Here is a 20,542-nt window from a genome sequence, read left to right as displayed (position 1 = left end):
GGTATGTGACCGTGTGCAAATGACTAAAAATAAAAGACATAGAGGAATGATGAAATGAAAGCTAAAAGCTGTTGCTATCTAGACAGCACTAGTTATAAAAGTTATTCATTCGAGAGTCAACGCCAAAGTCAGCAAATTCTTGATGCGGGAGGCTATAGAAGTCCATTTCGGCGACACTGTCGGGTTGACTGCCCGGTGGGTATGGCAGCTGGATTCTGAGCACCTCAGAGACATGTTGGCGAAGTTGGTTTTGGACAAGAGTCTCAAAGGATTTCTCATCTTCGCCCGGGTTCACTAACTCGTTCATCCAAGCAAACTTGTAGAGAAATGTTATCCAGAGCTTGGGCTCGTCAAAGTCAAGGAGTTTGCTTGCACCATCAGCCACGCTTTCAAGCAGCTTGGCCTCCTTAACAACACCGTCCGCAGCAGTGGTTTCACAAATCATCCAAGACAGAGTTACGAGGAGCTCCGAAGGAGTTATACCGAAGGCTGATTCGCACTGATCATACCAGTCAGGGGCACAATTTGCCCGCACCAGTTGTACCATGACCCCCCAAAGAGTGCAAAAAACTCGAATATTGTGCCACCAAGAACTCATGTTTGCGCTGGGCTTGACTGGAGAATCCTGTAAAGCCACCGGGTGGTTTAGGCGTAGTTGCTCCTCGCACCACTCAACACAACGGCGCAGAGGCGAGGGACGATTGAGGCGGAGTGTTTTTATAAAAGGCTGCTTCTTGATGAACTCGTGCAGTAGGTGCTCTGTCATGAAGTCTGGGGGATTTGCCTGGTCAAAGCAATCATCGTAGATATCGAAAGCATAGTTGAGGAAGAAAAACGTCACGAGATCGATAGATGAATACTTATGCGTCATATCTGGAAGTGATCGGTCGGCGGTGAGTAGCTGTTCGACATTTTGCGTGACTTGATGAACGAAAGTTGACCTGTCCGTGTCGTCTTTATGGCTTCCTACATATGCTTTTAGCATTGACAGAAGAAATGGAGAGTCGGAATTTCCAGTCGTCAAGGCATGTGGCCACTCGCGCGCAAGAAGTTCCTTAGCGTTATTGGCATTGTCTGGTTTACCAGCAACTCGAGCACAAGAGACAGCAAGAAACTCTCTGGTTTCTGAGTAAGATTGGTCGCTGTTTGCCACAGACTGATGGAGGTATGAATATAGATTGGAAGCGTTCGAGTCGTCGAGCATGGCAGCGCAGAAGTCGGCGGCAAGCTTGTTCGCTTCTTCGGCTGATCCAGTTGACCAGGGATATTTGATGAGAGGCTCTGGACAATCTGATGGTTCATCAAAGTCCATATCGTCTGACCCAGCTGTGGCCATTAGAGTGTCTCCATCGCGAAGGTCCAACATCGTGTGTTGGTCGAAAGCGTTGGATTCTTGATCGAAGTCGATATCACCAAAGTCGATCGACTCATTGAATGCACCAGTGGATATGAGTGTCGTTTTCTTGTCGCTAGCATTGTACTTCTTTACACCCCATTTCTCGAAACGATAGCCATATTGGCGCTTGCTGATCGAGCACAATTGTTGGTTAGTCAATGGCCAGAAAGAACGCAGTATGATATCCGGGGGAAATACCTCTGAACGATGCCGTACTTCTTCTCCATGGTGTCCATGACTATGTTTAAGGTATACTTCTTGTATAAGCCACAGAGGAGAGGCTTGAACTTTTCCCACGTTTCATCGTTGATGCGTGTCGTAGGCTTGAGCTTGTCATCAGCCCCTCTCGAATATGACCTTTCTCTGACCTCCATGGCGTCTGTTTCTTCTATGAGAGATTTGAGATGATGAGATAAGATGCAGAGTGTTGAGTATAATCAGGAAACGACTGTAAGCGGCGAAAGCGTGCTTCTTTTAAGCGTGGCATTTTGCACTTTGCAGCTCTCGGCTGAAAATGATTGCATGTAATTCTACATTGCCCTGGGAAACGCCTCATTTATACAGTACAGGCTGTACGATGCCGCTGCCTTGAGCCTTGAGGCTTAGGCTGGGTGTGAATTGTCCATATTTTGTAATTTGGAAAACACCCAAGAACAGAGTTGTTTCATTGGTTGGTCGTAAGGATGATGGCTGTGCATACACATGCATGCATGTATGCGGTAGACTGGCGAACCAGCAGCTAAAATGACAAGCATAAGGATGGATCTTGTAGCACAGCCTCGGTTAGCCTAGGTCTCAGTCTCTTTTTCGAAGAAAGATTGAAATTCCAATACTTGCCAAGTTAGCAAGTGTGGTATCAGTGAGTGTTTACTGCAATAATACGACGTGAGTGTAGTATGGCATGTTTCGCTCTAGCTTGTAGCCCAACGACACCCAACTTGGTCTTGACTGGGCACCCAACAAACACCGCTTTTTGAGGCCCGTCCTGGGATAGACCGGCATCATGACACAATTCGGTAGTTCGTTCTTGGAGCTGCATTGTAGTTGGTCCGTTTTCCTTTTTGGCGTGACAGGTCCCCAGACTGGTCAGGGTATTGCGGGATGCGCGTGAGCTTTTGGGCGAGTATGCATTCACAGTAAAGGCCGAGTTCATTTCCCTCGACATGTCGATTTCCAAAACTCCAATTGTCATCGTTTAAGAGCCTCATAGCCACCAGCCTGTTGTTCTTGAGCATTTACCAGTCTTCCATCAGAGCCATCACACCATGCAATCACAATCAGCACTGTACCATCGCAGAACCATGAAGATGGACGATATCTGTAATTCGTGGGTTGAACCTAGCGAGTACCCACGGATACCCAACGTATACGAGCCGGTTGAAGATGGCCAACTTGCCGATTTTTACGAAAACAGAGAAAAGAATGAAGTTGTTGAACGCGACATGAGCACCCGGGACAGCCACAAGTCGTCCTGGGCTATGCATAGTATTCATGCGAGCGGCGAACAAGCCCACAAGGAGCTCGCCAACGATCCAACAAATTATTCGGTTGTCGTGCAACTAGGGAGCAGCTACAGGAGCGACAACTTGACTCCTGGAGCCGGTCTAAGAGACTCGACAAAGGACTGGCGATCTTCTACTCATCGCCCAGATTCGGCCGAAAAGAGACGTGCAAGGCGTGAGGCAAGCCTCGAGGAGTGGAAAGACGCAGGCGATAGGCTCTTCTGCCAATCAGGGAGATACCGACCATGATGCGACTTCGGGTTGTACAAGCACAAATTTGTAGGAGCCGATGGGTTATTGCTGGTAATTGTCGAATGGGAACAAGCAGTTGACACGGGATGCGAGCGCACATGAGCCAATGCATTGATTGATAGGCTGTTGAAGGGCATCTGAGAGTACGATGCCGAGAAAGCACGAGCAGCTCATTTCATCATTCCCAAGTATACACGCAAAAGGTCTTGCTTCGAATCTGAGAAATGCCGATTTGAATCACAAAGATCGTTCGGCCTTGAAACAAAGATAGCGCAGGTTTGAGCAGATACTGTGCTTGGCAAGGAGGCATATGGCACTGAAATGCACTGCATTGCATGCATATTGACGACGCTATCAAACAGGGGAACCTGGTGTATGAAATTCTGGACATTTCAGTGGTTGTTTTTCAGTGCATCAAACGCAGCAGTTGCAAGCTCAAGTATGGAGTTAGTTTCCGATTTGACACAAGGAAGCAAGCAAGCCACTTGATGAGAATCTCGATGAGGAGGTGCAGCATAAGAATACAAAGCCCGGTTCCTGCATTCTATATTTTTTTTTTTTACCTGCCTCGGTACATAAAATTAAGATTCATGTCTGTTCCAAAGGTAAATTGCGCCTGCCTTGAGGTAAGTTAGCCAAGTACGTAGGTCTTGGGCTACCAGAAAGATTGGGAGCTAAAAAAGCGAAAGGGACGAAATTAGTAGGTCAGTTTAAGCCGTTCAAACCAGACTTCTTGGGCTATTTATTTTTTGCGCTCTGACACTTGGAGCCCGACTTTCCCTTACCTCAGGTACCTAGATAGGTACCTCTGTAGCTACGTAGGCAGGTACGGTTCAACCAAGCCAAGCAGTAGATTCGGTTCAAAACAAAATGTCCCGCTACGAACCGATGATGGTGGTACCGCACTATAGCCAATCACAACCCCATGAGACGCCTGTCTTGCTTGCACTTGCAACCATGGAACAGGCCAAACGCAGGCCAATGCAGAACAGGAAGGATGGGATGGGATGGACAGAAACAGAACTTACCTCCGGGGATAAAACACTCCTGAGCGATCCACTTTCGATGATCTTTTAGGGGAGTATGCGCTGTAACCTGACCTGGCATTGATTCATAATCCTACTGGGTATTAATAGCAGAATTTAGTAGATAAAATTCATCAATTGTCTGGGCAGTTGATTACCAGGTCCTGTACCTACTCGGCATTTCTAGTTATGTAAAGCAGGAGTAAATGTCAATTCAATAGACTCGATGCATTGTCTCACATATGTACTACTTTGGTTAGGGAATTACGTAGACAGTTACAGCATGTATCTCGTTTGGCACCACTGTCATCCCCCATTGCACCACACCAATCTGTTCCAGAATCGTGATGGCCGCCGGCTTGAACATCTCGAAACCAATGACAGCCCGATCTCTTTTTAATCCCCGGCAAATTTCTAGTTGATCAGTAGGTTAGCGCTCTTCTAACGAGGTCATCTGGTCAAGCAAGGCAGAGCATCAAAAGATGCATCGCTCGCTCAGGTTGGGCAAGGCCAGGTAAGAGTCCCATTCCAATACGGATCACCCAAGGTGACGACAGGTAATCATGCGCTTCCGCCCTCCTTTATTAGTGGCCCTGTGGCGTAGGTCTTGCTGCAAACAGACAGGTACCTCCTGTCTACTACCACATTGCTTTATGGTGTTGCAGTAGGTATAAGGCGATTGGTAAAGGTTGGGTAGGTAATCAATCATCAGCGAGTCACAGCACAATATGGCATAAGAGACAAACTTAAATCAAATTACTAACCTACCTACCTACCTCAGACATGCACTTTGTCCTAGATTAATACTCTGAACTTGCTCTGGATCATGGCGTGTGGTGTGACACCCATACCATCATATATGGTGTGGCTGTTAGGCTGTTTTGTTCCTGCCCCTCTTTTCTTGAGCGCTTCCCCGCAGAGCTAAGGCAAAGCAATGGAGTGAACCACACCTTACTTCAGGTAGGCAGGCGTAGGTAGGTCCTAACTCCCTAGCTCGTTATGTCACTGTAGATGCGTCCAGCCGTGCTTTTAAATACTTCTCCTTCTGCCACTCTTTCATTCCCAGCATCTCCTAATACTCTCACTCTTCCTCCTCTTCATTGCCATATAACTTCTTCACAGCAACTAAGAGTTGACCTCGAGTCATCCACACTTCACCATGGCGAACTGGCAGCAGTGTACGCCGACCCTTTGCCCTCTCGTGAATATCAACTAACTCCGTCAACAGACAATCCCTTTGGGAAAAGGGACTCCCACTCGAACAACTCGATCCTCACCTACAAGATTCTGACCCTTATTACCTGGATCTTGTCCCTGGTCGTCACCGTTTACTATACTCTCCACCGTCCTGACGATGGCCACACTCGAAACCGAAAGATCTGGGAGCAAAACCACATGTACCGCACCGCTTTCACTCTGAACCCCATCATCACCTCCATCTACTGGTATGTATCTTCCCAATGCCGTACGTGTGTTCCTATGCTAATAGTTTTTCCAGGATTGTCCTCTTCATCCTCCAGGCTGGGTACATCGGCCATCTCTTCTCGAGTAACTCGGACATCGTTCACGCTGCCGCCAGCGTCGGAAGTCATTTCATCTTCAACAACCTCTTCCACTTCGCCTTTATCATGCTCTTTGTCCGCTCTCACTTCCACTGGGCTGAGGTTATCCTCATTCTCAACTTCATCAATCTTTCCTCGCTCTACTTCCGTCACAACACGTACCCCCGGTTTATTCACACACCTGTTGTTTCTGGACCTTTGGCCTGGACTTTTGTTGCCATCTACTGGAACGGTGCTCTGATGATTCCCCACCCTCACCACCTTGTGCCTCGTATTTTTGGAAACATCTTCATCTGGTCCATCCTCGCCTATGGACTCTTCTTCATCATGGTTTACAAGGTATGCTCTCTTACCCCGCCCGAGTGGCACAGCACACTGACAAACAACACGCAGGATTACACCATGGGCTTCTCGCTTAGCGTTTTTGCTGCCGCTATTGGAGTTTCCCAGTTCCTTCACCAGGTGATTGCCTTCCAGTGGATCTTTGCCTTTATCATCATGGCTCTTCTATTCATCGCCACTGTTGTCGTTGCTGTTCCTGTCGCGACAGGCAGGGAGGTCAATTGGCGCAGCGCACCTGCTGACCAGGAGCGTGCTCCTCTGCTTGCTGAGTAAACGTCAAAACAGGTGACTGATATACGTCGTTGCCCGGGGGTAGCAATGCTTCCCATCAACAGGCCCGTGGCCAACTATTTTACAACTGCGTATGGAACCCAAGCAGTTTATTCGCCATCATGTGTCTTTTGTTCATTGTTCTTAGCCGGCCTGTTGTTGCATCATTCAACATCGACGTTGAATGCGGAGTAATGGGTGAATCTGGCGTTGTGGTTTTATCGAAATGTCACTTAGTCCTGCTACCTATGTTCGTTGCAGGTAATTGTTGTCCAGATTACTACCTAGTGCTAGGTATGAGCTTAGCTGCAATTGAAGATCTTCGATTCAAAAGACATGACGAGGTCAAAGCAAGGGGAATGATGTTTGAGGTGAATGCTCGATGACGTAGAAGGTGGAGATCAATTGATAAGATGCCGGCACTAGCGGCTCAATCAGAGTAAACCAAGATCGTCAGTTACTGACGGTACGTCCATCATATAACATCCATCGAGCAGAACTAATGAAACCTCTACGGGCATTTCCTTTGCCAATAAACATTGGAAACGATATTTGCCAAATATCGCGCATCTATACGATTCTAACGGGCCCTCGAGCTGCGCGCTTTGTGAACAGGGTTTTATCTCCTGAAGAACTAGCTGTGAATCATGCGCGTATAAACGTCCTCGACAGCGTCAAGGCGCAAAAGCCAGGGCTACAGGATGCTCTGCACAAAGCAAATGAGACCAGCCAGCCACACAAACAGATTGCAGCAAACAATCCCGAGATGTGGAGCTGTGCTGCGTTCATCGCCGGGAGGTATCTGGTTTCAACTACATCATGACATGTCCGGACGTCCGCTGACTCAGCGTCCTGTTTTAGATTTGCGGCGAAGGAGGCTGCCATGAAAGCACATCCGCATCGACGTCTGACGTTTCACGATGTGGTGATTGAAAAACGGCCCGTGGAGGGTCCAAGACTGGGCAGCGGACCGCCCATCGCGCGGATTCGCAGTGGCGAAGGAGAAGGGGAGGACACAAGTGCCCTGGTCTCGATCAGCCATGATGGAGACTATGCAACGGCTGTGTGCTTAGGTTATGATCCTGGTAATAATAAAAAAGACTGATGGGTGTGTTTATACATCAACACACTATGGTGTATGTCCAAGAATGTAAGGAGTAGCTGGCGAAACTGTTGAATGCCTGCCTGTAATCTAGACAACATCAAAACGACACAGTTCGTAGCAATGCACGAGCACTCTACCAGAGAGTGAATATGACGGTTGCCTGCAGTCTCTTCGAAAGTGCCGGCCCTTTACAATGCGTAGCAAAAACCAAAGACAGCGTGGTAGATTATCTCCTTGACCATCAAAAAAGTAAAAGGATTTACTCCGGTATACCAGGGACTCGAACCCTGAGCCTTAGTCTTAGGAGGACTACGCGCTACCATTGCGCCAGCACACCTGGTTCGCATTCGAATCCTTATTGATTGGCTATGGAAACCTGGGTTCTGTAAAGCACTATATACTTGAGCTTTTTGATCAAATTCCGTGATTAATCGCTTTGATCTGTAAAGACACAGAGATTCTACATATATTCTGCGTCCAAGTTGGATTATGTACCCCTTTACCAAGATAGCAGAGGTACAGCTGCATTGGTGCTGCTGTTGGTAGGCATTTGGCAATCCTTTTCATCCCTGCAGCTTCGGGTCTTTACAGTGAGCAGACTGTGGCTCTCCGTCTGCTCGATACTATGAATAAACTCTAATTAAATCGAGCATTCTAAGGTTCTGAACAGCTGCTTCGCACATTTCCAGTCCTATTCTCTGTGCCACCCGAAAGAACGGATACATCCATATGCAGGATAGCAACTGTGATTGTACTGATGCTCTATAAGACACAGCCAATCATGCTTGAAAGTTAACACGTGGTGGGCGGACTGCAGGCAATCCGAAAACAATTGGACATGCTGTAACTTGAATTGACGTGATAAACCGTCCAATCACGCGATCTGCCTGAGCCAGTGCCAATGTCGCTTTCCCTAGAGACTTAAACCATATTGTAACTTATTAGTCCAGACTAGGTAGGTACCTACAATCCGATGCCTTGAGCTGAGCCTCTTGTTTATAGAACAGGCTCCCAGGAGATAACACGGCCGTTATGATGGATGCAGCCACAATCACTCTTTGACTGTAATGGAAAAGTGTGCATAACAAAGAGACAACAGAGGAGGTAACGTCTGTAGGTAGTTGGCCGAAACCGGCAGACCGGTCAGCAACAGAATGAGGCGGTCAAAGAATACCAAAGACTGAGGTACGAATAGTTTAGGCGTCAATATGTCTACCATGCTTCCATGTCTAGGTTTTTGATGTCGGTTCGGCCCCTGCTTCAGCTGGGGGCAGAGAGACGACGTTGGAACCTCCACGGGTAGGTCGGCGTCCAGGTCCGTTACCCACTGGAAACAGTGGAAGTGAACCCACTAAAGCACTTAACGTTCAGCACTAGTCTAGGGCCGTCGGCTGCTGTAGGTTGGCAATTCCGCCCCGATATTCGGGCGAGGTTGATCCACTTGCCCACTTGCCCACTCGTCCCCAGCCATTCAATGATCATGACTTCAAGATGATAAGGTAGGTAAGGCAGGTACAGGTCCAGCTAGACCGGGCTGCACTTGCTCAACACCTTTCCAGACTCAGGTAGTTACTAAGGTAGTTACTTCTTGATTCTTTCACTGCCCTCTTATTCATCCTTCCTTCATCCCTCCTGTTGCGTTTGTGATATTGGCATAAAGTCCGGATTGGACGACAGCAGACACTCACTACCTTAGATACATCTACTAGACCAGACCATATTCGTCTTTTGTTCTACCTCACATCTGTCATCTTAGATTCGTTCATGTCTATGTCGCCATCATGGATCTCATAATACACCGCTTCGGCGGGCATGAATTCTCTCCCTACGATGAAAATCAATCTTTGTCATTACCGCAGTCGTCTTATTTCACCGGGTATGTGCAGCCCAATACGGCCGGGGAATCATCATACTTACATCCACAGCATTTATCAAAATGCCATGTCATTATACCAGGTACCATGGATCCATCGGGTGTCACGCTTTGCCCAGTCTGGAATCCCTCAAGCCGTGGTGCTCTCCCTATCGCTTTTGCAACTCATCTATAGCTTAGATCGAATTCGTCGACAAGCATCCAATCCTCGCTCTAAAGCTGCCAAAATCCATTGGCCGTATGAAATTATTTCACAAGTTGCAAGGGTTATTGCCTTAGTATTCGTTACACTTGCTTATACTAAAGATAAACTACATTGGATTAACATATTCTCCGTTGCGTACGCTTTCATCCTCGGACTTCTACGCCTCTTCAACCATCTTCAATGGCGCCATGTGGCACTGCATCAAATCAACTTTGTGCTCCCAGCTACTATGGTCATTCTTATCTCTGGTCATACGCTACCGTGTATCCAGGTAGGCACCGTGTGCCTTCACGACACAAGCACTCTAGGGGGCATTTTCGCCATTGCAGCGGCTTCTGCAATCGCAGCCATCACGCCAAGAGAATGGACCCCTTTTCAGACTGAGCTCAACATTCCTGGTTATGACCAGAATGAACCGGCTCCCGAGGAAACCTGCAGCTGGTTCACTTACTATTGCACATATGACTGGCTGACACCAGTCATTTGGAAGGGAGCCAAGAGGAAACTCGGCATGGCTGATCTCCCAAGGATAGCATGGTACGACGAACCAATGTACCTCCTGCGCCGCGTCCAGGAAGCCCGCTCAATCTCTAAAAAGACCCTCTTCACAGTCCTTCGGTTCCAGAGGCGCGAGTTAATTCTCATGTCATTCTGGGTTGCCACGTCGTACACGGTCGAAAACATTGCTGCTTATGCCATGTTTAAGCTCCTTGAGTATCTTGCTAACCCAGATGGCGCCATTTATAAGCCATGGCTTTGGTTGTTCCTCATGTTCATCGGTCCACTATCACGTTCTATCGCTTTCCAACAGTATATCTTCACATCCACAAGACTTGTGGTCCGTATCAAGTCTGCTTTCACTCAGGAGCTGTATTATACTGCCTTGGCTTCAATGGAGATGGAAGAGGATCCTTTTGAGCTACAGTCAACTGGCACGAAACCTAGAGACACAAATGGGCAAACGGGCACCAAAAGTACATCAGCTGGACGTTTGGCTAATCTCATGGCTTCTGATATAGATGCCATATACAAGTCAAGAGACATCATTCAAGCTACTGTCGGCACTCCTGTTGGAACCTTGATATCCATTGTCGGCATGTATAGGATGATGGGCTGGGCATCTCTGGTTGGGAATGCTATTTTGTTCTTGGCCACTCCTCTCTCCATCTGGCTTGGACGTTTGATGTTTTATTCTCAGCGTCGAGTCAGAAAAGCTCAGGATTCCCGCATGTCACTTGTCACAGAATATCTTGCCTCTCTCCGCGCGATCAAGTATTTTGCATGGGAGGATCCCATCACAGAAAAGATCATCGGCGCACGCTCGGCCGAACAAAAGGAACTCTGGAGGACTTCGCTGATTCAAGCTTCTCTGAATCAAGTTATGCAGATCGTTCCTTATTTATCCTTACTTGTGATGTTTGGCCTACATGTTGGCCTCTCAAAGTGTCGACTTGATGCCGCGACTGCTTTCACAACTATCTTTCTTGTCAAGAACGTTCGTCGAAACATAATGCAAGCTAGTGCCTTTGGCAGGAACTTCGCGAGCGCTCTGGTGTCAGTAGCCCGACTTGATAGGTACTTTTCGAGTACTGTACCCATCCCACAGTATCCTGTAGGACCGCTCAGCATTGAAGGTGCCTCGTTCCGCAAGACAAAGGCTGCCACTTTCATATTAAACGATATCACGTTGCACTTTGCCCAAGGAGGTCTAAATGTGATTGGAGGCTCAAGCGGCAGTGGGAAAACCACTCTCTTGTTATCTATCCTTGGTGAAACGTATATGGAAAGTGGATCTGTGACCAGGCCAGACGACGTGGCATACGCCTCCCAGTCGGCCTGGTTACAGAACGACAGTATCCAAGCTAATATTCTCTTCGGCAGTCCAATGGAAAAGTTGCGTTATGACAGGATCATCGAAGCATGCTGTCTTTGGGAAGATTTTAAGGAGTTGCCAGCCAGGGATACGACCATTGTAGGCGAAAACGGAACCTCTCTATCCGGTGGTCAAAGAGCTAGAGTTGCCCTCGCTAGAGCTTTGTATTCCAAATCCCCGCTACTATTACTCGACGATATTTTTGCTGCACTCGACGCAAAGACAGCTGCTGGTGTTTGGAAACACTGCTTCTGCAGTGATCTATTGAAGGGTAGAACGACTGTGCTCGTGACCAACCTCCCCTGGATCGCCGAGCAAGCCGATCTCTCTGTTGTGTTAGATAAGGGTCAGATAGAGTCGGTTTTGCCCCAAATTGGTGTTGTGCGCACACCAATTGCCATTGCCCGAGTTCTTGGAGGCGACGCAGATGAGGATGAAGCACATGATGATACAGTGCAAGAGATTCAACCCCATGGCGATGACTTGAACGACACAAACAAGATTCTCGAGGAAAAGTACCACAGAGATATTGTTAGCCAGGAAATGAAGGCTTCTGGAAAGGTTGGCCGCATGACTTGTAAGCACGCCCTCATCATTCTTTGGAGTTTTACTAAATCCGACGCCAGTTTTACAATACATGAATTACTTCGGTCACCCTGTGTTCGTCATTGCTTGTCTCGGGCTACTTCTTGCTACAAATATTTTCACCTTCCTCTCTGCTTTGTGGCTTTCTGTTTGGGTCGAGGCTTACAACCATCAAGCTCATGTTGATATCCCATATTATATGGGGATCTTTGCTGTGCTTACGTTGCTTGAAATCGGTAGCTACTGCTTGGCCATCATAATGTTTGAGTGGGGGGCTTGGAACGCTGCAAGACGACTACACAACGACTTCATCCGTGCCATTATGCGCGTTTCACTGTCGTGGTTCAAACATATCCCCATTGGGCGCATCACGAATCGCTTCTCTAGTGACATGGCCTCTCTCGATGGAACGATCAGTACTATGCTACGCATCATGCTCGATACTATTCTCCTTATGCTATTCCGCATTGGAGCGGTTAGTAGTATCATGCCGATTTTCATGATACCAGCACTTTTCACGTGCTTGTTTGGTGTTCTTATTGGCGAAGCTTACACCAGAACTGCTGTCGTAATCAAACGACTAACCTCTTCAGCCCAGTCGCCCGTCTTCTCTCAGTTTGCCGATACTCTCGCGGGTCTCCCTGTCATTCGTGCCAGAAATGGTATGGCATCAACATTCCGAGAAGAGCTAGCTTGCAAACTGCGAACCTGGTCAGCTTCTTCGGAAGCCAGCTTCAATGCCAATCGATGGGTGGCTGTACGTGTCGACCTTGTGACAGCGCTTGTCAGTCTTTCGGCCGGCATAATTGCAGTTTCACAGACGGGTGTTGTGGCCGCAGGACTGGTCGGTTTCTCACTCACTAATGCCAATGGGCTTAGCCAAACGATTTTGCTGTTGGTACGAGCCATGAACGATCTTGAAGTAGAGATGCAGAGTGTGAGTACAATCGCTACTCTCTACCGAATGCCTTCTAACCCAGTATCAAGTTTCACCGAGTCAAAGAGTACGTCAAATTAGAACCAGAAGAGAAAGATGACAAAACCTACCCAGAGGAGGGCGAGTACACCGACGACATGTCACATGTGGTTCCCAAATCTTGGCCCACGACTGGCGAGATCGAGTTTCGAAACGTGACGATTCGATATGACCCCGATGGGCCCGACGTCCTCACCGACGTGAACCTCAAGTTCAAAGCTGGCGAGCGCGTGGCCGTGGTAGGACGAACAGGGTCTGGCAAGAGCACAGTGAGTATCGGATACTCGAGGAGCAAATTGTACCACTAACAACCTTGCTCTCCAGCTGGTTCTCTCCCTTTTGCGCTTTACCCATGTGGTTTCAGGCGAGATCCTTTATGATGGTGTTGACATTACAAAAGTTCCTCGACACCGTCTCCGTGAGAGTCTTACTATCATTCCCCAGGAGGCAGTGCTGTTCAACGGCACTGTCGAGTCAAACTTGGACCCTGCCGGTCAAGTTCCCAAGGAGGTCCTCGATAGAGCTCTCGAAAACTGCAAAGGCATTGCCTCATTCTCTCCCCAAGCTTCTGATGATAGCGACAACGATGTATCCTCATCTGATGACGAGCACAATATAGTGAACCTAGCGACAAGTGTTGACCCTCGCGGAGAGAATTTTTCGCATGGCCAAAGACAGGTTCTCTCGCTCTGTCGTGCGCTTATTCGTCAGAATAAGCTGATGTTGCTCGATGAAGCCACTGCAAGCATGGACTATGAGACTGACCGAGGCATTCAGACCGTTCTACGGCAGGAACTTGAAGCTGCAGGGGGGGACCGCACTCTGGTAACAATCGCACATCGTCTACGCACGATCATTGACTACGATACTGTCGTAGTCATGAGTGCCGGACGGGTTCTCGAGTAAGCTGTTCACGAGTTCATATCTACTCATTGTGATACACAACTAACATCGCTTACAGGTACGGTTCGCCTCGCGACTTGTACAACAGACGAGGTCAATTCTACGACATGATATACCATAGCGGTGAAATGGACGGGCTTGAGGCTTTACTCCAGGCAGAAAGCTGCTCTTGAAACGTTCGGCAAGGGGATGAAGAATTCCACACAAGAAAACATACTCACAAATATGTGCGTATGCATGCATGTGATGTGGATACTAGAACGAATAATGGATATACAGAGCGGTTTTGTATACGACAACATTACCTGAATATGACGTATTTGAACTCCAGCTTCTTCATTTGCTCCATTTTTGGGGATTTCAAGTAGGAACCCCTGAATATGTGGGATGTTTAGCAATTGCATTATTATTTCCTACTAGTACATCGTGCATCATACTTCCTCCCAATGCATGCCACTTGTATTGTATACAGGAATTGTACCATTGATTCATCATAACATGTCATTTACAACTCTATAATTTACCCAAACGTCCAAAAGATACCAGCTAGTAAGCCAAAACAAGAAGAAAAAGCATATGTAACCTGGGAACCCTCATGCATCGTGTATTTTCATGCCCCGCTACAGCCTTGCCTAAACCGATAAAAATAACAATAAAAATAACATATATGGTGAGGAAAGGGCAAAGGAGAACGATAATAAACAAAAATAAAAATAAAAAAGCTCCTCTTGCCCCAAGACGATAAACATTTCCCTTGTGAAGGTAGTTTGCTGTAACATATGTCCCCGTCTTTCAATTCCAAAGTCTTTCCCTTATCTCCCCAACGCCATACGTGCGTTCGTGTTCTTGCATGTGCATGCTCAGTTGTTGCGGTGGATATCTCGACACTCGTCTTCCTTAGTCTTCTCGTCTCTCCTGAATCGTCCTTTTTCATGTGGGCACGGGATAGTGTGAGTGTGGTGGGATAGATCATGGGCGTATGCGTTGAATTTCGTGGTATCATCGGCACTGTGACTTGGTCTGCTTCTTCCTCAAGTATTTATGCACTGGTAGCATCTCCTCCCCTTTATTAACCACTTCTCCCTTCTATTGTCCATTAAACTGCTCTTCCATGTTGGTGACACCGGCTTCAACATTATGATAGTCGAGAATTTCCGAGTACCTAGGTTATGTCAGTATTTTTAGAGTGATGAGACTTGCTCTCAACTTACATCATGATCTTCCATGTATCAACAGGCAGATCGGCGTCGTTGAAACTCCAGTCGAATTTTTCCTCAGCCACAGGCTCGTCTGTAGGGTCATGGTAGGGAGAAAGGTAGTCGTGAGCGAGAGCCTCAGTGGCAGTTATTCGCTTCTTGGGGTCAAAGACAAGCATGCGTTCGAGAAGGTCAATGGCTAATACTGTTGTCAGCTCGTTGTGTCCGGGTTCATCTCAATGACTGCAATCGTACCTGAGTCGTCTGCGTTCTTGAACTTGTTACGGAGGGGCTGTCTCTCGCGCTTGGGTAGCGACTTGACAAACCGAAGAGTCTATCGATGGTTAGTTGGAGACCTGGGTAAAGACTCGTGGGCATCGTATAACTAACGTTCTCACTGGCGATGGTGTTGATAACATCATCAGGGGGGGTGCCGAGGAGCTCGGTGATGATGGAGAATTGGTTGACGTGATCCTTTCCAGGGAAAAGAGGCTTGCCCTCAAGCATCTCAGCGAAAATGCAGCCAGCACTCCAGATATCAACTTCAACGTCGTATTTTTGCCAGGTGAGCATAATCTCGGGAGCTCGGTAGTATCGTGTAGAAACATAGCCAGTCATCTGGGGGTCCTGGATTCGGGCAAGACCAAAGTCGCAGATCTTCAAATCGCAGTTTTCGTTGACGAGAATGTTGCTAGGCTTGAGGTCACGGTGGACAACACCGGCCGAATGCACGTACTTGAGTCCACGCTGTAGACGAACCAAACGTTAGCAAATATGGCCATCGATCAACAGGTCCGCTTAATTAGGCGTGGTGAGAGCATACCATGATCTGGTAGAGGAAATACTGAATGAACTGCTTTTCGAGAGGGCGCGAAGTCAATAATCGGTGGAGATCGGTACCGAGGAGTTCTGTGACGAAATAACTGTTATGCTGTCAGCGCAAGGACGCGGGGAAACGTGGCGGGGGAGGGGTAGAGCCCGCCGTATCTGGGTAACGCACATATCTTCCAAGGGTGAGATGAAGATGTCACTGAGAGAAATAACCTAAAAGGAAGCCTCGTTAGCATCAAGAAGTAGGCAATTGCTTGAATGCGAGGCAAGGCATAAGAGGACGCGTCGACAATGAGCTACGCGGGGTTGAGCTATGGCGGGGATGGCGCTCACGTTTTCGTGCTTAAGATGCTTGAGCAGCTTGAGCTCACGGTATGTGCGCTTGGCAAGCACAGGTGTGCTGAAAGGCTTCATGATCTTCTTGACGGCGACATTTTGGTTGGTGAGCTGATCTCGAGCAGAGCTGTTGCGAGGGACGGGTCAGTTATCGAGCGCAGAGATTCTGCCAAGGCTGGGTGGACATACCATACGAGACCAAAAGCTCCCATGCCAACGGGCTGGAGATCGGAGTATCTGCGCGCAAGACGAGTCAGTATTGCGATGAATGGAGGGCTGGTGGATCATTAAAAATATGTCATATTTACCTCGAGGTAATCTCGAACGTGGTTCCGAAGATCTGGGCGCGTACAAACTCGGCCATGGTGAATATGTGGTTGTTGAGCGAGAAGTTTGAGGTTGAAAGTGAAAGTGAAAGTGAAAGGTGAAGAGTTTCCTAGCTGCAGAACGAGGAACAGGACACAAAGATGAGGTATAGATGATGGATGGCGGGCGGGGCGCAGACGTAATGGTTCAAGATCGTCAAGTCAGGGCTGTTTGATGGTCCTGGCGAGCTGTGCGAGATAAAGTAAAGTGCAGAAAAGCCAGTCTAGTTGTTGGATTGGATGGGTTGCTGGGGATGGAAATGGGATGGACCGATAATGGGTCAGGTGAATGGGAAATCGACGATCGAGAAAAAGACGATGACCGTGACCGGGGTAGCAGTAAAAAAAAGCGATGCAGGTTTCGATGTCGATGAGTATAGCGTATTGAGCGCGGGGCGGGAAGAGGCGCGGGAGTATCCCACTTGGCAGTGGTTTGATAGGTGTGGTTGATTGGCGACCGGATCACCGAAAGACTTTATATCACACAGCGATGGAGGTTTGTCGTTGTTTGTTGTTTTGTTGACTTTTTTTGTGACCGTCTTTTCCTTTTGGTCGTATCAAGGCGTTGTTGACAGGTAGGAATAGGCGGGGTAGGTGAGGTAGGCGAGAGCAACGTGTCTATCAATCAGTGCAATATTAGCGACTGTTACATACGGAAACAACAAAGTCAGTCAGTTAATGGGCAATTCTGTAAGTCGTTGAATCGCCACCCCGTACAGCCAGTGCTCGGCGGCAAATAGGCACCGGAGCACTGCTACTGCATCGGAAACAGTTCATGAATTGTCGTGTAAAGCCAGGCCCATGAGTGGTGAGGGGCAGCTCCAGGCGGGGCCTTTGAGAACAAGACTGCTGTGAACCTAGGCGAACGAGACAACAGAAGACTGGGTCTTGTCCAACAATAGCGGTGGCAGCAGCCAATTCGTTATCGCTTGTCCAGTGTACAGCAACCAATCCAGGGCACCATAAGCCTGAACCCAAGGGAGTCCAGAGACTGCGGGCTCTTCGCTCTCACGTCCCGTCCACCCACAGCAGTGGGGTCCGAAACTATCAAGCTCCATAGATTGAGGCACCTTGACGCCATCATACCCCGGTGAACCGGTAGGTAGTCTGCGGCCAATACTCTTGTGTCTGGTTGGTCGCCAGTGGCTGGGCGAAACAGGCTCTTTTGCTTGACTCCGGCCAAGGGTAGGTTCCAGGCGCTGAGGAAGACTGGGGTATTGACTGCGCAACAGGGGGTTTTTTACCTCTGTTCGTCTTTTGCTTGTAAAAGCGACCTCGATTGTGAGATTGGTTTCGGGTCAAGTTAGGATTGCTTCCTGTTGGGTCGGTCTAGTGTCGATCGTAATGCTAACGCGTCAAAGGATAGCCGAGCCAGGTGTAGAGCGTACGGAGGTAGGCAGGGTAGGTAGGTAGTGAGTAGGTTCGGGTTTTGCAAGAAGATGTAAGTCTGGGGCGGACGAGGGAGAAGCGAAATTTCAGCAGGAGAACGGATTTAACATAAGGGATGGGAGGGCATATGTACATATATACGTGACATCCATGATAGAGAGCATACGATGACATGGAATATGAATTAAACAGCCCGATGCTAGGGCCTGTCAGTCCCATCAAAGCGTAAAGTATTGGTATTGGTTTGTACGAACGGAGGACCGCCGGTTTTTCTTAGTGGGGTGTGCATGAGGATGAGGAGGGGAAAGAGCTCCGGGGCGCATGGAGGCTTGCTACTTCCATGTTTGGGTGAATGCCCTCTTACAGGTACGGAGTACCTTGGTACTCTACTACATTATTTGGTACCTTCCTTCTAAAGGACCTGTCCCTGGTCACCGTCTATTTGGTTACGCTTCCCGTCCAGTGGAAGGACCCTGGCAAGTCGCAACACGTAATGATCGAGATCTCTTGAGAGTGGTGGATATCAAGGTTATGCGCTACACACTACCTATTGACATGCGAACAAATGATGGAGCTTTCTTATTCAGTATGCGGAAAGTCGAGGTTCTGATTGCCTGATGCACGGTAGAGCCCTGACAGACATCAATCAACCTAGGTAGTCCATGCAAATCAGGGTCCTCGAGATGGAAAATAGATGCGAAACAGGTTGAAGCAGCAGCTTCATCATACGTACAGGTCGCTTCACCGATGATGAGACGACGGGTGCATTATTAGCAATATCTGATACTTGTTAGGGGTTGGCTCCTCTCGAGAGATCACTGTCTTTCCGATAAGCCACGCACGACGTCCTGTATTGGGTTCACAACGTAGAATCTGGCTGTCATGATGAACGATATCTATAGCAGAGATCTTGGTAGGTATCCATTAATACCTACCTAGGCATGCACTGTAACTTTCATGCCAAGTCCACCTTGTACCTACATAGTATCTCCCTCTCATCATGGCATCACTTCAGTCAACCATCTCGTCAAATAATATCATATATCCTCCGCAGCACAATCCTAACCAGTATACAGAGTACAGCTCATTGCAACAACTTGTTTTGTCCTTTTTTCTTATTGTCCTTGTCTCGTTGTCTGCAGAAACCTGCCTTCAACTTCACATGGCATGCCTCGAGAAATGACGTCAATTCAGCCTCCACTGTCTAACCCCTGTCAACAATCTTGACAGCGCATGCCCAATGCACGCTACGCTAGGTTGACTCTCTCCCCTTCCCTTTCATCTCCTTAGATTCTTTTTCCAACGGCGCCAGGACCCATTCCCGACCTCCGATCTCTCTTGTGGGTCAGTATCTCTGCACCAAACTCTAGCAGCAAAGGTACTTACAGCCTCGATCCCTCATGCTCAATGACCTAACCCGCCCATCGCGAATTCAATGGGACGATCGAATATTCTCCCGAATAATCTCTAGAGTGGAGCCGCTTCTCTAACAAGCCAACCTGAACTGACTGCCTTGCCTTAGTAGGTACAAGTAGGTCTCTGAGGTTTTCCATCACGCGCTCACTACGACCCTGCAATTGATTTATCCAGGGTTGTGGGCTTTTCATTTTTCGTTTATCGACGTCATCTAAGAAAAAGAGAAGAAAAAAGAAAAGAAACAGAAGCCTTGTCAGCCCTGACCAGCTTCTTGCCCAAGCGCATGCATACAGATACGAGGGCCCTGAACAATACCTGCATAGTGAGTAAGGAACTTGTATGATGCGTATGCTTCTCTACCAACAATTCATGAATGCATGGGTCAAAATGTCTTGGATGAATAAACTCCCTTTCCTCGGCCATGAGTGGTTTGCTTCACTGTTGCGGTGAGAACATACGAGTGTTGTTGAGGGTGACCATAGCTTACATGCAACGACTGAATCGTAACAAACTCGCCCACTTATAATAACTCCCATATCTTAGAGATCACCGTTCTACCAGCGATTCATAGAAGAAAATGCCCATTAGTTTATCACCGCTCTACCCTAGGCTCGCAACACGAGCCTGCCCTGTCGATCTCGCCCATCCATCCATCTTCCGTCTCATCTGAGATTCATCTTGCCCTCCCGCTTCACTAACTAACCAGCAGAATCATCCTTACCCTATTGTCTCTTGCATGCACCGGATCGACCGCTGCCCCTCCGGTCGAGACCATTTGATCGGCATCCACCGCATCCTTAAGCTCTCTCTCCATGCCCATCAATGCACGTGGATCTTCTGAGAGGCGAACAACCAAGGGAACTCCCGCCCCAACTGTTCCAACTGTTTGGTAGCGAATCATTGCAGTCCATAACTCGCCAACTTCGTTCTTACCATCCACTCAGTGAATGCCTTCTATGTATACCGCAGGGCGCTGGTTTCATTCACCTCCTGGTGCTCTCACTTCTGACCCCATCCTTTACCGTGACCATAGTTCAAGTGACAATATTTCAACCATACTCAATGTGTATACAATGTGCCTGCATCGCATCCAGTTCCAGACTGTGATGCGCCTAGCAACATCCCTTTTCGATCATGGTT

The 20,542-nt window shown here is 48.1% G+C and overlaps 5 protein-coding genes and 1 non-coding gene across 6 annotated transcripts; 3 read left to right on the top strand and 3 right to left on the bottom strand.

Moving 5' to 3' along the window:
* Window positions 1-88: 88 nt before the first annotated feature.
* FGSG_09608 (uncharacterized protein) lies at window positions 89-1,770 on the bottom strand (the record flags this gene model as incomplete). The annotated part of the gene is made up of 2 exons (XM_011329798.1): window positions 89-1,526; window positions 1,595-1,770. 2 exons carry the CDS (start codon window positions 1,768-1,770, stop codon window positions 89-91), a joined length of 1,614 nt encoding a protein of 537 aa, XP_011328100.1.
* Window positions 1,771-2,703: 933 nt separating this feature from the next.
* Window positions 2,704-3,147, top strand: FGSG_09609 (uncharacterized protein; the record flags this gene model as incomplete). Its single annotated transcript, XM_011329797.1, has 1 exon — window positions 2,704-3,147. One exon carries the CDS (start codon window positions 2,704-2,706, stop codon window positions 3,145-3,147), a length of 444 nt encoding a protein of 147 aa, XP_011328099.1.
* A 2,187-nt stretch (window positions 3,148-5,334) lies between these two features.
* Window positions 5,335-6,678, top strand: FGSG_09610 (uncharacterized protein; the record flags this gene model as incomplete). The annotated part of the gene is made up of 4 exons (XM_011329796.1): window positions 5,335-5,353; window positions 5,404-5,620; window positions 5,674-6,076; window positions 6,131-6,678. 4 exons carry the CDS (start codon window positions 5,335-5,337, stop codon window positions 6,350-6,352), a joined length of 861 nt encoding a protein of 286 aa, XP_011328098.1. The 3' UTR covers window positions 6,353-6,678.
* Window positions 6,679-7,719: 1,041 nt separating this feature from the next.
* Window positions 7,720-7,791, bottom strand: FGSG_20739. The gene has a single exon. It is a non-coding gene; the product is annotated as a tRNA-Arg (tRNA).
* A 3,614-nt stretch (window positions 7,792-11,405) lies between these two features.
* FGSG_09611 (uncharacterized protein) lies at window positions 11,406-14,249 on the top strand. The gene is made up of 5 exons (XM_011329795.1): window positions 11,406-11,982; window positions 12,032-12,927; window positions 12,978-13,235; window positions 13,291-13,868; window positions 13,928-14,249. Exons 1-5 carry the CDS (start codon window positions 11,418-11,420, stop codon window positions 14,040-14,042), a joined length of 2,412 nt encoding a protein of 803 aa, XP_011328097.1. The 5' UTR covers window positions 11,406-11,417; the 3' UTR covers window positions 14,043-14,249.
* Window positions 14,223-16,596, bottom strand: FGSG_09612 (mitogen-activated protein kinase sty1; the record flags this gene model as incomplete). The annotated part of the gene is made up of 9 exons (XM_011329794.1): window positions 14,223-15,031; window positions 15,081-15,264; window positions 15,321-15,399; window positions 15,456-15,812; window positions 15,889-15,988; window positions 16,066-16,109; window positions 16,230-16,359; window positions 16,422-16,469; window positions 16,541-16,596. The coding sequence occupies 9 exons, from the start codon at window positions 16,594-16,596 to the stop codon at window positions 14,956-14,958; spliced, it is 1,074 nt and encodes a 357-aa protein (XP_011328096.1). The 3' UTR covers window positions 14,223-14,955.
* Between the last annotated feature and the right edge of the window lie 3,946 nt (window positions 16,597-20,542).

This window comes from Fusarium graminearum, chromosome 4 (genome assembly GCF_000240135.3).
Source record: "Fusarium graminearum PH-1 chromosome 4, whole genome shotgun sequence".
NCBI lineage: Eukaryota > Fungi > Ascomycota > Sordariomycetes > Hypocreales > Nectriaceae > Fusarium > Fusarium graminearum.
The sequence above is the reverse complement of the archived record's forward strand: the minus strand, read 5'-3'. Positions and strand labels throughout refer to the sequence as shown.

What these genes read in the sequence shown, in the direction of transcription:
- FGSG_09611 (XM_011329795.1), top strand. Translation starts at nt 11,418, where the DNA reads ATGGAAAAGTTGCGTTATGACAGGATCATCGAAGCATGCTGTCTTTGG. An exon ending in AAAGGTTGGCCGCATGACTT is followed by an intron (nt 11,983 to 12,031) that starts GTAAGCACGCCC and finishes ATCCGACGCCAG; the next exon opens with TTTTACAATACATGAATTAC. An exon ending in CAGGGTCTGGCAAGAGCACA is followed by an intron (nt 13,236 to 13,290) that starts GTGAGTATCGGA and finishes CTTGCTCTCCAG; the next exon opens with CTGGTTCTCTCCCTTTTGCG.